Source organism: Phoenix dactylifera, chromosome 2, assembly GCF_051530095.1.
Source record: "Phoenix dactylifera cultivar Ajwa chromosome 2, Ajwa_hap1_PhDact_Kaust_v1.1, whole genome shotgun sequence".
NCBI classification, from domain to species: Eukaryota; Viridiplantae; Streptophyta; class Magnoliopsida; order Arecales; family Arecaceae; genus Phoenix; species Phoenix dactylifera.
This window is the reverse complement of record NC_143191.1, coordinates 50,185,000-50,202,512: the sequence shown is the minus strand read 5'-3', so window position 1 is coordinate 50,202,512 and position 17,513 is coordinate 50,185,000. Positions and strand designations below refer to the sequence as shown.

Sequence of the window (17,513 nt, the reverse complement as noted above, 5' to 3'; positions counted from 1 at the left end):
CAGATTTGAAGCACATTCAGGAGTAACTTCGAAGCCAATGGCTTAATATAACAATGAGTTTAAAACATAAAATTTAATCTTTAAAGCTCAGCACTGCAATACTTGTAATCTTCTTAGTTTGCCAAGCTACTTAATCAATATGTTTCATCTCTCTCTTCCCCCCCGAAAAAAAAAAGAAATTTTATAATTTACCTGTTTTTGATATTACACTGCTTTGATGGTCCAAAATAATGTTTTAGTAATAATTGGTCTGGAGCATCACAAAACAATCGACAACACTTTTATGAATCCCCAAAATAATTTAAATGGTCGGGGCATAGGGCCCTATGCTTGATCTGAAGCTCATGACAGGTCACATAACATTACATAAATAAAATTGTACATCCAAAGCGACACAAAATTATACATAGTAATTGCCAATCTTGCTAAGACATGCACACAAATAAATAATTAGTTGGTATATGAGATTTGTCACTAACAGTAGGCCTTGGAACCTCAAAAAAAGCAGACGTCGAAAAGTACTAGTAAGTAGGAAATTAGTTACTAGAGGTTATAATGTAATGTCTAAGATCTTATTTGAAGGTCACTTTCCTGCATCTAGTTCACACAGCTGCAAATGGCTAAAGGAAATACCTGAGGATCATTGGAGGTACACGTAAAACAAGAAGACTTAATAATCATTGTCCTCAGGACCACACAATATAACTGTTACATGAAAGGTAACAATAATTGGAGATAAAGACTACTTGAAGCATGATTTGTAGAAAGATGTACAGGACCTTAAATCCGTTAGTAGCAAATCCCAATTGCTAACATAATGTTGGTGCTCTCATCAATTACCATAGCAGTTAACTATCACCAGCTTGTTTACAGAACATAAAACACCATTTAAAATTTGATATAAGGCATCTCCTGAAAATATAAATTGACAGTTCAGAAATGTGAAAACATACACTTTGTACCTCCTAATGAAGTTGAAATCAATATGAAATTGTCTACCAAGTATATGTCAATAAAACATGTTATCAAGCCCGTAACCAAACCAAGATTTTGTCGGTCAGTAAACAAGAGATACCCTCTTTATATTGTGACATAAAGAAATAGAAGCACTGGCAATTTATACATTTTCCAATGCAAGTGTCTTTTGCAAGGATCTATGACCTTTAAGAGAAATTTCTGCTGACAAATAGGACAGCAAAATGCTTCCTAAAAACATGAAGGTAACCCTCTGTAATGCTGCAAACTGACTGCCAGTGAGCCATGCCAGGCAACCCAGCTAAAGCTGCAGAAGATTGGCTTGCAAGAACAGCAGCACATTCTAGGTTAACAGTGAATGAGAATCAGATTACTCAGACATTATCTGAACATGATCCCAAAATAAACTCTTTCCCAATTAATGATATTTGACTAGCAATGCTGTTTAAAAAATACACGCCCAAAGAAGAAAATAATCCAAAAAAATGCCAGTTCAAACCATTGCAAACTCAGGTTGACTATAAACATGAGTCGTCACTAGTGGATCACTTTTTCAACAGGTATTAGTTGCCCAATATTATCACCTTATGTATTTATGGAAAGAGCCTAAAATTAGACCAACCTGAGCCTGAAGAGTCTGCTGTCATATATTCTTTTGCTACCTTAGACCTACTAGATTATAAAAATTACTTTACGAAACATGAGTTGCATTTAGAAACAATAAGAATGTCAAAAGAAACATTGGAAGCGTTGAAACTTCATGGAGTTTCTTTGCTGGTTGATTCAAGTACTTAACAAGATATAGATCTATATGGGCTAAATGCATGGTTATCAGTATTGCTTCTTGTATCAGTTCATTTTCATTTCCATTTCATTTTTTGGGCACAAATGCAATACATGTTTCATGCATTTTGATGCTATTAATCTCCTTATTATAGTCTGATAGAACTATCAATAACTCAATTAATTCTGATCATAATTTTAAAAAACCACATGCAGGAATCAATCATCTTGAAGTATACAAATTAATGAATCCTACTGCAGGAGTCTGAGAATTGTTAGATGTGGGCATCAGTTCCTAGTAGAAAAAAAAAAGATGAATCTGAAACCTGATGCATATTGCTTTATTTTAATTAAGCATGACCAAATCAAATAGTTTGGGGCATAAAAAGTATATTGATAAGAGGAAAGCAAAAGCAGGCAAAAAGCAAAAGTGCTTTATGGTGCTCCCAAACCCTCATACCAAAATGAATATTTTCTGATAGCCCCAATTGACATGTGTCAATGGTTTTATCCAGCATTAACATGAAGAGCTAATAACCAAAGTCAGGCAATGGAAAGACCACTTGTTCCAATCACTTCTGTAATAGCAAGTTAAAAAACCATATTTTCTTGCAGCAGAAAACAGTCAGATAATGAACAAAGTATTTTTCAGCAACTTTCAACTTGTGAAATGGAGGGATCCAGGAACTGAAAGATTACCTGAATCGCGATAGTTATTTGCAAGCTTCAGTGAAAATTTGTTGGCAAACTTTTAACCATCTGCAACAAGTACTTTTACGATAATCATGGCTTTCCCCTCTTTCGCCCTGAATTCAAGATGCCTAGCATAAAGTTTGATGATAGAAATGATGCTTTTAATAGAAGAACGAAAACACACTCCCATATACAGTTATCTACATGTTCTCCTGTAGGGTAAAAGGTCTAGGGATTTCTAGCATGTCCCGTTCTTATTAAAATCTCTAAACATAATCATTGCTTCCATCTATGACTTGGATAATAAACATAATTTAAAGCATTGAATGATTATATTCTCTCCCCTTGTTTGTCCTGATCCTATTTCTTTTTTGCTACATCGATTTGATTAGGCGTATATTCAATTTTTTTAAAACCCGATTCTAATGTGGAATGAATTAGGCATGTGCCATGATCAAACCTGACCCAACTTGAAGCCTTGTGATTCATAGAGGACAAGTAATCAAATTCCAATAATATACATGCATAAGATCCAAGACAATGAATAACTTTAAAGCATAGATAATTGATTTACAAACTATTTTGTTGGTAAGAACAAAAACATATACATATACACCACTGGATGGTAAGATATTCTATATGATATATAGCAATATGTCTTGATTATCTCGCAATCATCAAGAACAAGCACGAAGAAGAAAAAATATCTACAAGGATAAGGAGAGATTTGGAAAGATATAACGTTAATAATTTGGTTCTTGACCTACCATCTATAGGCATTCAGCTCTCTATAAGCATAATTAAAAGGTATTGTTTATTTAAACCTAATGGAATACGTACAAAAACCTGACCTCATCTGTTTCCATAATATCCAGAAATGAGCATCAATGTGTATAGGTATATAGATCTCAGACACAAACATGGGGATGCACATATTAATCGCAATATTAATTCCTATAGTTTGACAATAAAAGATATTAATATGTTATCTGGATACAATTGTTCCTGATATCATATACACAAATTCAAATACAGACAAATATATGTCTATTCTAATTGTAGTACTTTTCTACACTTACTGATGCATGGGGATTTATTTGACACAGCCAATATCAATACAGGGCCCAGGTGAAATGGGTAGGGGTAGATGTCAGGTGGACATCTAGTTGTGAAAAGCATGTCAAACTATCACATAAATTCTAGATTTATTTTTTTACAATTTCACTAGACAATAGGAATTATTGGAAAATGAGAATCAATGGAGCACTGCGAAATATATTGTTGGACAAGAACTGATGGCCATGTTGTAGTTTTGTAATACTTTTATATAATTTATTCTAAAGGCTAACTATTTGGACATAACTCTATTTTACAATTTATCCCTTTCTATTTTTTTGCATGTTACTTATTTATGTATTTGTTTGAAATTATTTAAACTGCACCCACTGATCCATATTTTTTGAAAAAAACTAAAAGGATATTTCATATGATTCCTATCTACATACCTTAAAGCAATTATGGATGTTACTCTTTTCTGATTTTTATTTATATATGCTTAAAAATGAACATGGATAGTACTAATTTCTATGTTTCATCAATGTTGATCATAGCAATGTGGATGCATGTTTTAATATTGCTCATATCTGCAGAAGAAAAGCCAATTTAAGTATTCAGGATAAGCTCAGCTAGAATATACTCGGCAATCATTTTTTATTCATTGTCAACACTTAAAATGTTTCAATTTAGTCCTGCAACTGAAACCTACATAAAACACTTTGGCAATCTTTTATCGGAATTAGGGGCATCTGGTCCCTCCATTGAAAAGTTTCTAGCAAGACTCCAACTGCTAGTGCATGGTGGACATGCCAAATTATCATTTACTTGAAGGGAAAAGGCCTAGAAAAATGAAACAACATAACCCAAATTTGGTGCAACGAACCATGCACTTTATATTACATAAAAATGGGAGACACCTAATATATGCAAGGAGGAATACAAATAAAGGAACTGCAAAAATATAAACCAAGGAATTACAAAAATATAAACCTCCACAAAAGCAAACATCAAACAAGTGAGCCATTAAAATCAACTGAAATCTATATAATAGTTTGAATAAAGAAAATAAAATGCAGTTAGGAAACCCATGTATGTTACCTAACGAACCCTGGTGGTACTAGTCAGGAATCAACAATGGAGAGTTCTTCCTCGAACTCCATTTTATACAATGAACATTCCCTCTCAAACAATAAAAATTCCTGAAGGAAAAGCATTTTCATCCAGTTATTTTTTTGAGTAAAAACAAAATGATGAAAAAGGCACATCAAGCACACCAATGTGAGAAACTGGTATTGACGATGTGCAAAAGAATGAGTAAGCATATGTCCACAAAACTTGTATTTATGAACTGCATACCTGTAATTGGTGCTGACTAAACAAATTCAACATTCCTGATTGCGAAGATGCAACTAATTCAATTAGCTCATTGCGATAGCCTTGCGAATCGCCTGATTCAGCAAGAGAAACAGATACCTACCAACATACCAAAAACAATTTCAAGAAAAGCCAGCCACATGCAGAATATTTTATTTTTACAGCATAAAACTAAGAGCAAAACTCTCAGCCAAATTGACAAATTTGCTTCATCATTAAGCTCGCCTGCATGCATCGAAGAACGATTTCTGGCAGGCAGCACCTACGGCAGAGACCTCTGACAACATAATTTGCAGGACCTCTCAGTGTACCATCCACATCTGAATACCAAGCATCTAGCCTGGATATTTCCATTGTGACTCCAGCTTGAAACCGATTAAGCTCCCCTGCTTCAAAGGTTCAATACCAATCCTATGCAAAGAAAAGAATAAACCGAGCTTAAGCTGGCAGTTCGTGATAATACCTTTAAAGCCAGCTGCGACAACAGTAGCAAGAAGACCTCCATCATTCGCTTCATGAAGTCCTAACCCATCTCCATTCACTGCTAAGCAGCGAAGTGCCACTTCAATACAGTAGTTATCTCTTGAAGAAATGGAGACATTGACCTGCTCATTTATAAGTCATGATAGTTCACAAGAAAAGAGAAATTCAATTTCCTGGTAACTGACAATAAAAGGTCAGATGAATTAAAACACTCAGAAAGCGCAATCTCCAGTAATCTAAAAGCAAGAGGCTGTGAAGGCTCATAGATGCAAGCAATACATAAAAAAATAAAGGAAAAAGTACTTGAAATATAAAAACTGATTTTTTCATTCTAATAATCTGTGCAGAATCAGACGATCTATGGATTGATGTGTCAAACAGCTCCTTATATCGCATTTTAAGCTTTGGGGCCGTTTCTGTTTTTGGCTTTTGGCAAGGTGATTGACCGGGGCTGCTGCAACAGACTAAAGGTAGCCGCAATCTATTGTAAGGCCCCGGAGAGATAAGTCATCTTAGAAAGCTTTTCACTCCTAAAGCGAACTACAATAACTTTTGTTGAAGGGGATGGAAACTACTATCAAAGCTAAGCTAAGGAGCTCCCAAGCCCAAACCAAGAGTCTGAATTTGATCAACATATTCAGTCTAGTAGAAGGAAGGGAGATACGTTCCGCCCGTTTTCTTCTACTCTAGCATCTACGGTTGGGGGTTGGTAGGGGCCAGGCTAGGTTTAGTTTCTACTCGTATCAGCTCAACCAGTAATTAGTGTCTTTCGGAACTCTATTACCTTCCCTTCTTCCTTGACTTTGATGCGCCGGTAACTAGATATTTCTTTTGAATTGACACAATTTCAATTTGAAAAGGAAAGATAGTTTCGTTCTTCAGAGTCGTTCGACCAGAATCAATCACCGTTGCTTTCAAAAGGGCAGCTGCTACTATGGAGATTCCATTCCATCTCTATCTATGTCATTTCGAGATACGAAAGACGACTTTCGAGTAGGGCGTACGAGCGAACCAGCATATGCGAACTAGCGATTCCAAAGTGGTCGTTAATAGATGGAGGTGGCTTTAGTTATCCCGGGAAAGATACCAATCTGCCTTACTAGCTACGTTGGAGAAGTTCTAGCCACTTCCCCCTTTGCCTATCTTCCTGCTCTGCCAGTATACCTCCTCAGTCTAAGTTCCTTGGTGCGCCCTGCCAGGCTTGGCTCCAATCTCTACGAGCTCAGCAGCAGCTGGGCAAACCAACCTTCCTCCAAGAAGAATTGTGAAGAAGGGAAAGTTTGAGGAGAGGAATAAGAAGAAGAGAGGGGACCTCAACATGGCACGCTGGAGCAGGAATTGAATCTGCACTTGGCTCTCATAAAGCCAAAGCAAAACAACCTTTCATTGCCACAGAATCCCCCTTTTTGATTAGCCGAACTTTCCTTCTGCTAGACTTAGAGTAGATTTCATTCGACATATGCGACCAACTGCCCCCTCTCTTGCTTTTGATCCAGCTAATGGTAATGAGTGCGGCTGAAGCCCCTGGAGTTTTTCCTCTTTTCCTTCCCCGATCCGATTCGACCCTCCGATCTCTCTTTCCATAAAGGAGAAGAGCTTCCCCTTGTTTTTCGGCGTCAACCTTTGTTCTTTCCTAACCAGACCTCGACATGATCTTGACTGAGGGCGACCGCAATTGACTCTGATCCCTTTTTTTTTTACTAGCTCCATAGCTAGTCTACGCTCTGATAAGAAGATGACTCCTGACTGAACACGGCACTAGATGGTGATAGGTAGGGAGTCATCAATCTCTGAACGAAGGTCTAGATCTTACTACTTGACTGCCTTGATCTCCGAAGTCCGGAAGCTAGGTTGTCATAGAAAGATGGAGAAGACTTGAGGGTCCCCACCTTCTTGCTCTTTTTTCCTTTTTTGTCGACATGAGTTGGGATAACGGGGAAAGGAGTTTTTGTCAGGTTGAGGTCAAAGGGTCGTCATCCAATGGAGAAGAGAAGATTTCCGGCAAAAGTGCTAGTTGCCTTCTAAAAGGCCTACTGACCTGCCGGTGAACAGCCGGTAACTAAATAAATAATAAGACGTGAAAAGTACCAAAACAACTGAAGCCTACATCCCACTATTTCGAGTGAGCTTGGGGGATTCGATCGAGGTCAAGGATTGGTCTATGCAAATGGTAGTTGCTCATTTTTCTCCACCCATTTTATAAAAATGATCCTTAGTAGCCACATTAGCAGCGCTTGGGATGATTTTAGGCATGGATGCAATACCCACTGACGGATCTATGGTGTCTGGGCCTCCAGCCCAAGAAAATCACTATCTCTGGCTCTGGCACCGAGTAATTTCATTTTCAATTGCTCGATAGACGGTGATGGGGGTACGACTTGAGAATTGACCCAAGATTCTCTGAGGTACCAGTTTACAAATATGGGAAGGAAGGAGGTATGAGGTTGGGTGGTACCAACTAAATCGAGTACTAACTCCCATTTTTTTCTTATTGAATTAACTGATCAACTTGCTATCGGATATTTATTTTCGATTTGACATGGCACTATATACATATTCAATGATATAATTGTCCAAAAAAAGAAATTATACTCTCACGTCTCACCTATTACTAAGAAAAATTGTTCCCAATGCCAAGCTAATGAAATTTGAGAAACTAAAATAAAAAAATGCATTATGTCAGTTGTGAGGTTAGAAACTTAAGGATTCTAATGATGCAAGTATCATGGTGATGGAAGGTTGCCAGATGTTTAGCATTGAGTTTGAAATATGAATTTCCCTTTTCTTTTTTGCAGATGAGTTAATTAAACCTCAGAGTGACATTGTTAAAATTATATAATAGACCTACAATTTGCAGGTAAAGTACTTAAAACAGTCCGGCATGATTTATAAAATTAGAACAACACTCAAATTTCACTGATGATCGAAGGACGCAAAAAAACTTGCTAATGCTATGATGTCTGACTAATTAATAGATAACCTGCTGCACATTCATATGGAATATTTGGAAGTCTTTACCAGATGTTTACCAGCCTCACAAATCAAAAATCACAAGAATATGGTACCTGGTGAACTTTGATATTGCAAAACATGAAAATGAAAAATTTATATACCAGCGCAAACTATAGACATGTTTAACACCATTATGATTTGGCTTAACACAAATTCTTCTGAAAGTTTGCATTGAATATTCTAAGCAACATGGGATTGTAAATGCTGTTACCTAATCAAGAGTAATCGGCTGCACTTGCAGTTCAAAATATGCAAGCTTCTGATGATACAATAGCAGAAAGGTATATAAAGGCAAGTAAAAAGGAACTTACCATCAACTGGCGTTTTAACACATCTTCTTCACTGACTGAGGAGTAGAGTGCACTTGTCAAAGTAGTACATGAGGTTGCATCTGGGCACATGCATTCACCAGAAGGTAGACAGAGCATTGCAGTGGCATGCAATTCAAGATACATATGCTCTGTCGAGTCATATAGACTACTTTGAACTGAATCCAGCCATGGACTTCCTTCTCCTAAGAAAAGATATGATTGTTAAACCTTAAAGTACAATGGCACATTCTTCACGCATCAAGATTCGATTTTAAACTAGGGATGGCAATTGGGTCGGGTCAGGTCGGGTCGGGTATGGATCGAATCAAAAATTGTCAACTCAAACCCAACCTATTGATTAAATAGGTCAAAAATCTAAATCCAAACCCGACCTTTTTATCGAACAGGTAGCCCAACCCAACCTGTCCTGCATAACATGTTTATTAAATGAGTCAAATTAGGTTAAACAGGTTAAACAGGTTAGTTGAATTTTTTATGGGTTAAATAGGATTATGGGTTAAACAGGTTTGAAACAGGTTAAGTAAGTTTCAAAATAGCTAAACATGTCCAATGGGTTAAACGGGTCAGGTCACGAGCTGATGGTGTAAAATACATAGTTCATACATCATCGGATTCTTATATGAATACACAACAATGTGATAGTGTAGAATACATGCGAGGATCTTACTTAGTGATAGAGAGGTGAGATTCCTATCCGTCTGTGAAACAGAGAGATTAAGTACACCATGCAGCCCACAACCCAGTTGCATGCATGCTAAGAAGTGAACTTACTCAGTAGTAGTAACAATGAAGACTTCAAGGTTTCTCTTGCCGCAGCAATAGCTCTCTCTTTTTCCTCTGAAGAAAGCTCAGCAGGAGGAACAGCCGCATTCTCCAGCTCAATTTTAAGCCAGTTTCGATACGTCGCATCGCACGAGTAATATTCTTGCTGTACGATACGAAACAACAAAATGAACCAGAATACACTTGCATAGTAGCAAATATCTAAAAGTACCCAATCCTAACAGCCAAAAGAAGAAGATAGCAACAAGAGAAGCATACCCAGTCTTCAAACTCATGTAGATTCTCAGAAACATCAAGGTCCTCAAAAGAAAGAAGAGTGTCCTTAGGCTGTTTTAAATGTTCTGCAAGGAAACTGAGTAACATGTGTGCTCCTATTGGCATTTTAGGAACTCTCCACATAGATATTAAAGCAAACTCCCTGAAGAGTGTGTTGCTGTACCATTATAAAAATGATGAAAAGAAGTTAGGGGAGTATGGTGAGTACAAATCAACTCCATTACTTGGCAAACAGCCGCCACTGAAGACATTTTCAAACACTTAATACTATACAACATAATGTAAAAGAGATCAGTCAAGACTGCTACAAATTACCAAAGAATGAAACAGAAAGTTGATTACCTATGAACCAATGCCCTCATGAGAAGCTTAGCACTGATAATCTCAAAATCATTTATAGTAGAAGGTGGTGTGAAACAAAGCCACTGGATAACCATAGCCTTTTGAAGAGATTGCAATCGATGCTGCTCTGCAACATCAGATAATTTCCCATCATATTTGCTGATTTTGGTTTCTCTAGACCTTGAGAGTACCCTGTTTAAGTAATTTTGACATGTAAATGACTTGCAGCAAAGCTCACTGTCAAACCCACAGAAATAATTCAACAATTTTCTATGTTCATAATCCATCTTGCATATGAACAAACCTTTCCATAATATCTTCGAAACTTGCTTTAGTGTCATCTCCGGAAGAGAAAGGCAAGTACTCCATAGCCGAAAGGAAGAGCTTGTATTTAACATGCATGCTATTATCCAGACAAAGAAAAAAGATAAGAACTGTCAAAGAGGCATATTTATAGAAACAAGAGTCAAGCACAGAAAAAGAAAATTTGGTGGTGAAAATAATGGAAAATCTTATCATGAAGTCATTCATGACAAATTTGATATGCATTTGTCTGAAATATAATATGTTAGATGTATAAAAATGGTCAATGTTTGATCAATCTGGCACATGGAGAGATAAATATGTATGATTGATGCCAAATTTCTAAAATTGAAAATACAGAGATACAGGAGACATATTAGTGCATAGATGCGAATACGCGTACTTATGAGGTAGATATAAGAATAAGGCATTATCCTCCCCATGCTTGTTTGTGATTTGAAACCAACATGATGTGCTGACTTTGGAATTAAGAGCATTGTACACATCAAATACATTTGAAACAGTATAACTTAAGTTTTACCTAGAACCACTGGATAAAGATTACTAGCAAACTTGAATGTTCAGTCACAGTGGAAAAATAGATGACAGAAAATAAAAATAAAAAAGAAAATAAGAAAAAACTAACTTAGCAAGAAAAAATCTTCTCCTGAAAGTTTTAAATCAAAAGTTGCAAGGTAATAAATATTCAACTTTATTTTAGATTGACTGTTGCTAGACAAAATATTTGATAAACATGGAAGATATCTCCGAAAATCCTAAATAAATTTGCATTTTTGCAATCACACTTTCAATTAAGATTCTAAATATTCAATTTTAATTTGACAAGAGAAGAAAAGAAGAGTTATAGATGTCGATCCTTTAATGCATAGAAAGCAAATTTCTCGACATCATCTTACTAAAACTAATTTATTGATGTGTTCCCATAAAAGGAAGGGCAGCATGGTAAATATCTTGGGAGAGTTAGATGGATGACATTTTGAGGAGAAAAATAACAGACAGAAGCAAAAGGGGATATCCTCAATTGCAAACTCCCTTCCTATAGCATAATACGTATATTGATGTAGGATAGGCTATGTAAATGAACAAACTAGGGTTCTGGAAGGTAGATGGAAGACAAATATGGACTTATATTGATAAGGAATGAGGACGGGTGCTTTAGAAAGCCAAAGGATGAACTTCAAGATCACAAAAATAACTGATATGTTTCAAATATTGTAAATATAATGTTATTCCAACAGATAAAACTTAATTAATATGCTTAGATGTTCACAGGTAGGCTATACAGAAATTTTATTGAAATTTTTTATTGGAACTATAACAACAATATGTGGCATAAAGCCTGCAGCAGACAGGAATTGTGGGAAAAAAAGGTTTACGCGAGCCTGATTGGTTCTTATCAGTTTTGGTCGGGTGCTATTGGCTGCAAATGGGAAGTACAGCAAAAGAAGATGAATCTTATGTAGAAAAATAAATAACAATAAGAAGAAAACACAAAAAGGCACGGGAAAAACTCAAAGGAAAAGAAAGGATAGAACCATACTCACTGCAGAAACCTAGGAAGTACACCTAGTGCTGCAAGCCCTAGGAATCACACCTAGTGCTGCAAGCCTTATGCTTGTTCTATGGCATCACACATTAAGAGAAAGAAAACTCTGAATTTCCATTCAATGATTTTGCATTCCAAGCGAATTAGGTAAGTCAATTCCCACAGAGAAAGAAAACACTAGCAAGGTTTTTGGACTCTCTAAATACCCCTCCTAACACAGTGTTACTGTTCATAGTTACTGTCGCAAGAATAATGCTGTGAACACTAATCATTACTAATCAGGCCCATAAAGCTGTCAAAAAAAAATCGAAGGACTTTAAATCTCCGCCCTTGATTCGAACCTAACCAACTAAAACGGAAAAAAGAGAAATAGAAGGAAAAAACAACAAATTAACAGCTAAAAAATCATCGATATAAAAAGGAAACTCTAAGTTGCAGCCTCTGAATGCACAATGACATGATCTTCCATGTTGTGATTAATGCTGCAAATGGGTTGGGTTGACCCATGATCTGACCCGACTCGACCCGTTTTGGAGGACCCATGGGGCCGGGTCGGGTCCTTAAATTGGACCGTTCCGTTTTTCAGATCGGGTCTGGGTTTACTGAATTCAGACCCGACCCGACCCGACCCATTTGAATTTTGGGTAATTTTAGATTTTCAATCCTACGACCCAACCCGACCCAAACTTATAACATTATTTGGGCCCGCGCGCTGCAGCCCACGAGGGTACAAACACAAGTTCTGAAGCCATGTATGAGTTGGCCGGAATCGGACCCGACCTGGACCCGAACCGGACCCGACCTGGACCCGAACCGGACCCTAAAAATTATAGCGGTGGCCCGACCTGGCCCGACCCGATCTTCTATCAGGTCAAGTCTAGGTCCAAAATTAAGACCCGAACAAGAAACCAAATTGGGTCGGGGTCACTCATGACCTGAGCCGACCCGACCCGACCCATTTGCACCCCTAATCATGATGGTTGTCATCATCTTCAAGACCACCCCAGATCATCATGATCAAATTTCTATGAACTAAACCAATACTCAACTGATAGCGCTACATTAGCTATGTAATTACTATAGCTAAATAACTGACAAAAAGGTATCTCCATAAAGAATCACGACAATTTAACAGCATATTAGACTGCAGAGCATCCATGCAATCATTTTATATTTGACTATACTTAGGAATACAAAATTCATTAAAAGCCTAAAGAGCAATTGATCGAGAAAGATTTGCACTCCAATGATGGCAATCACAGTAATCAGAAACATTGGATAATTAATGGTTACTAAAATGTCAACCTTACCTGCTATTTAATCTTAGTTCCATCATATGAACGAAGAGATCAATGCAAAGGTGACGTGCAAGCTGAGAGGCATAAATACCAACCAACTCCTCGTGCTGCTTTGAAAATAAAAACATTGCATACCTGAAATTACATTAATCAACAGAAGCCAATATTTCAGATATAAATATATTGATTATAAGCCATATATTCCAAGTTAATTGAGAGTGATTATCTAAATAAATGGTTTTTAGGAATAGTAGGATTTTTCATAGGTTGCACCAAGTGGGTGCAAATGCAAGAGTTGGAGCAAGGAGCGCCCAACTGAAAAATGCAAATTTTCCGGAGCACCTTGAAACATATGTACAATATCGACATCCATGCAGATAAACATACATGGATTGAGGATCCCACTTATCAAGCCCACACCAACTGTCCTGAGACATACCTGGGACACAATCCGCTTAGAAGGGGGGCTGTACCGGATGGGTACCTAGTAGGAAATGATCAGCACCAGCTGGACTGCCCGGTACCAACCAGGACATGATCAAAAAGACACAAGTTTCTCCTTTAATGCTGTTGTTCCTCAAATAGGGCAAGGAAAGAGGAAGGGAGAAAGAGAGAGAAGAGTAGGGCTCAGATTTAGCCAAGAGACCTCAGACCCAGCCTCCCTCAGGTTCAAGTCCTTCCCAAATCAAGCTAGTATGCTCTCCCACCTTTTCTTGCCACCAAAAATGGCCAAAATTCAGAAGGGAAAATCATGCCATTTCTCCATTTGGCATGAAAATTTGATATTCTGTAGGTCGAAAATTAGCCAACGATACCATGTTTTCTCAACTATTGTAATTTTATGCAATTATGTTAACTTTGGGATAAAAGAATTTTTAAATTCAAAAAGATACTAATGTTGCAAAATATGATAGCATCTTGCACTATAGAATGCACATGGTATCGTATTATTGTGAAATGGCATCTTTTTTGAGTGCCTAAAAAAAGCACCCAAAAACTCGCCAAACCTATCAGTGTAGCTTTAACATTTAGCACATGTTTGCCATGTTACCTTGTCATCCTACTTAGTTGTATAGTTTTGCACATTTATTATCCCATACAAATTAAGAATTTGCTCTCGTAGAGTAGCATAGTTGAAATTGAAGAACCATTAAACAAGAACATCTAATAGAAATTGAAAAATGACAACAAAACTGCAGCCGTACTGATATTGGCATTATCAACCAAATTATGGACCCTAAAATCTCACCAAACCCTAATATGGGACCTAAACAAGAATTAGCAACCCTAGACAACCTTAAAACATGGGGGGAAACTAAAAAGAAAAAAAGGACCCTGGGATGGTACTACCATGCCACAGTATACAGTGCATCAGTATGATGGTATCCTGGCATCATACTACTCAGACCCCATCAAATACCAGCACCAGATCAGATCTTTAAATCTTGCGCATATATGATAAAAATTTTAAATGCCAAGTTAGATTGAAAATAATATAATCAAGTGGTAGATTGAAAATTATATAATCAAGTAGCAGATCAATTATTATACAATCAAGTAATATAATCCAGAATGAAATAAAATGTTTGCCATGTTAGATTAATATACAACATCTCTAAAGGTAAAATCTGTTGGTTTTAAATGACTAAGGTATTTATACTTGGGATCAACATTAATATTATCATCTATAACCAACACTAAATGAGAGGCAACCCCAGCAAAAAGCATATATACCAGCCATATTCAATTTCAAACAGTTAAAAAAGCATATTCTGTCTGCTTGACAAAATAAACTATGTGACAGTTCTCTGAAAATAACCTTTTGTTTATTTAGAGTCATTAGATTAGTGGAATGTAATTCACGTTTTGATAAAACCAAAATTGAAGATTGGTGCTTTATGGAGCAGAATTGGGACTTCGGGCCTAAGGGAAGTTTTATATTGACCCTTCATTTTCAGTTAATAGGGTCTTTTGTTTAAATCCATTGGGAGAAGGTTTTACATTCAATTTCTAGGAAATTTCGTACTTAATTTCAGGGTTATTTCTTGTGGTGAGTCTTTGAGTCTTACTTTAAGTAGGAACAACATCTAAAGGTTTTATTTTAGGTCCAGGTTGATTTAGAAAAGTTTTAAATCATTAAGATTGGAATTATACTTTGATGACCATTTTTGTGGGTCAGTTTTACCATAATAGGAAAGCTTTTTTGTGGCTGCTCTTTATGTTACCAAAGTGTAAGGAAGAGTCGCTGCTCTTCTACAAGTCCTGCAATAGTTTCAGCATCTGTGCTGAAAACTTAGCAAAATATTTAGATCAACAGACCTGAGATTCATTTGGAGGCTAGGTCTTGCATAGGAGGTATAATCAAGGATTATAGGGAACCAAGTCTTCAAAGTACATTACAGTTATGATATTTCTTTTTTGATATTAGGAGAGGCTACTCCAAGGTCTACTGAACCGGCCCAAACTGCCCTGTTCAGGCCATATCGAGCAGAACAGCGCGAAACCGGGTATGTTTTACTGTAAAAATGGGACCCACCCCTAAACCGCTCTGAACCGGGCAGTTCGGAGCCGTTTCGGTTCGGAATAAAACCGGTGCAAAATGGACAATTCGTACGGGTCGAACCAGTTCCTCCCTCCCTCCCCCCCTCCTTTTTTTAAGTGATGGGAAGGCCATGAGAAGGCTTTCCGAGCCATTACAAGCCTTCACATTTTCCTCAAATCCTCCCTAATTTGCCAAAAACATGCCAATATCAACAATTCAAGGAGGATTCAACCCAAAACAAAGTATGATTGCTCTCCCCTATCTCATTTCCTCCTTTTTTTCCAACGCCAAAAAATGCCGAAAAAATTTCAAAATAAGAGGTCATACCAAAATTTTTGATTTTGGCATGATTTCATGATATGTTCTACACTATGGATAATCTAAACAATTCCACTAAAATCTTTAATTTCTATTAAATATATAATTTTTAAAATAAAAAATATATTTTGGATTAAAAACTAAAAAATTAAATAAAATACAAAAAATTAGAAGCTTATTTAGGGGCATGCAAGCTATTTCCGACCTAAATTTGGTGTCCATTTATTCAAGTTGTGACGCAATCATATGCATGGTGGTGTACACCAAAATTTAAAAAATTAAAAAATAAATAGCTTTTGATGCATGCCCACGAGCTTAGAAAAATATATGTAGCACCCATGGTAGGATTCTACATGAATCTGAGCTTAAGTTAATTTAATAAAATATTTGTATTTAGAAATTATTTTTAAATTTAAAATTAATTAAAAATAAATAATTAATAAAAAACTATGAAAAAGTAGTACTACATATTACATAATTCAGAAGTATTTTCTGAAGTAGAAAACATATTTTTTTGAATTTATGATATTTAAATATATTTTTAAATTTTAAAATATTAAAAATATATATAAACAACTTAAAAAATATGAAAAAAAATTAGTACTATATATTAGACAAGTCAGAAGTATTTTTTGAAGTAGAAAACATTTTTTCATCATAACAAGATTTTACTATTTTTAAATAATTAATAAACTGGCATGCCTGATAAACTGCAGGAATAGAACCATCAAGAAAAAAAAACCAAAGCATGACATTGATTGAAATCATGAACAAATGCTCTCGGATCAGCACCACTAGAGGTGCAACTAATGCAACACAGAGTTTAAGAGAGAAGATCCTTGCTGGTGATTATCCAATGTATCTACGCTTGAAATATCTACAGAAAATCCGACAACTGATGAAAAAGCACTTTGCTGATTTCAGAGCAGCGAAGAAGAAAATTGCTAAGAAGGCGGAGGCAGACTGTCAAGCAACAAAGCCACCTTATCACTTCAGAGTCAGAAACAGCATCCGCTCCAGATGACGAGGTACAGATCTAGGCTACCATTCAGACGAACCTGGATAATTAGTGGCAGCAGGATGAGGTGGCCAAGCATAGAGCTTGATTAGGCCCTCACACTGCAAGTCAGCTCTGATACTATATTGTATGTATTTTTTTCAATATTTTTGCAGCTAAATGATGAATTGATTTTGGTTTGTCGGCGAAAAGTCTTAAGCAGCTAGCTATATCCAGATTCTCTTCCATGCAATCTCCTTGAGTGATTGTGAGCACAACTACTTCACCTTCGTCCTCATCCACAACAAGTAAAGAAATTGGCTGACATGGAAACACCTCAACCACCTACATATTCACTACATTCTGAGGTTGGGGCCGA

At 36.6% G+C, this 17,513-nt stretch overlaps 1 protein-coding gene across 4 annotated transcripts in view; it reads right to left on the bottom strand.

Annotated features, from left to right (window-relative positions):
* Positions 1-330: 330 nt before the first annotated feature.
* LOC103697947 (nuclear pore complex protein) overlaps positions 331-17,513 on the bottom strand; it is a 52,224-nt gene continuing 35,041 nt past the window's right edge. Inside the window, exons 15-26 of one of the 4 annotated variants that reach the window (XM_088716789.2) lie at positions 13,290-13,412; positions 10,414-10,512; positions 10,110-10,301; positions 9,750-9,924; positions 9,480-9,636; positions 8,688-8,890; positions 5,345-5,486; positions 5,107-5,267; positions 4,864-4,980; positions 4,606-4,706; positions 2,458-2,564; positions 331-912 (exon numbers count right to left, since the gene is read on the bottom strand). In XM_088716789.2, the coding sequence (XP_088572915.2) occupies positions 4,629-4,706; positions 4,864-4,980; positions 5,107-5,267; positions 5,345-5,486; positions 8,688-8,890; positions 9,480-9,636; positions 9,750-9,924; positions 10,110-10,301; positions 10,414-10,512; positions 13,290-13,412 (1,447 nt within the window). In that variant the 3' untranslated portion in view covers positions 331-912; positions 2,458-2,564; positions 4,606-4,628. Of the gene's footprint in view, positions 913-969; positions 1,319-2,457; positions 2,580-4,605; positions 4,707-4,863; positions 4,981-5,106; positions 5,268-5,344; positions 5,487-8,687; positions 8,891-9,479; positions 9,637-9,749; positions 9,925-10,109; positions 10,302-10,413; positions 10,513-13,289; positions 13,413-17,513 lie in introns of those variants that run through there. The other 3 variants (XM_088716791.2, XM_088716788.2, XM_088716790.2) reach the window with 3 other exon arrangements.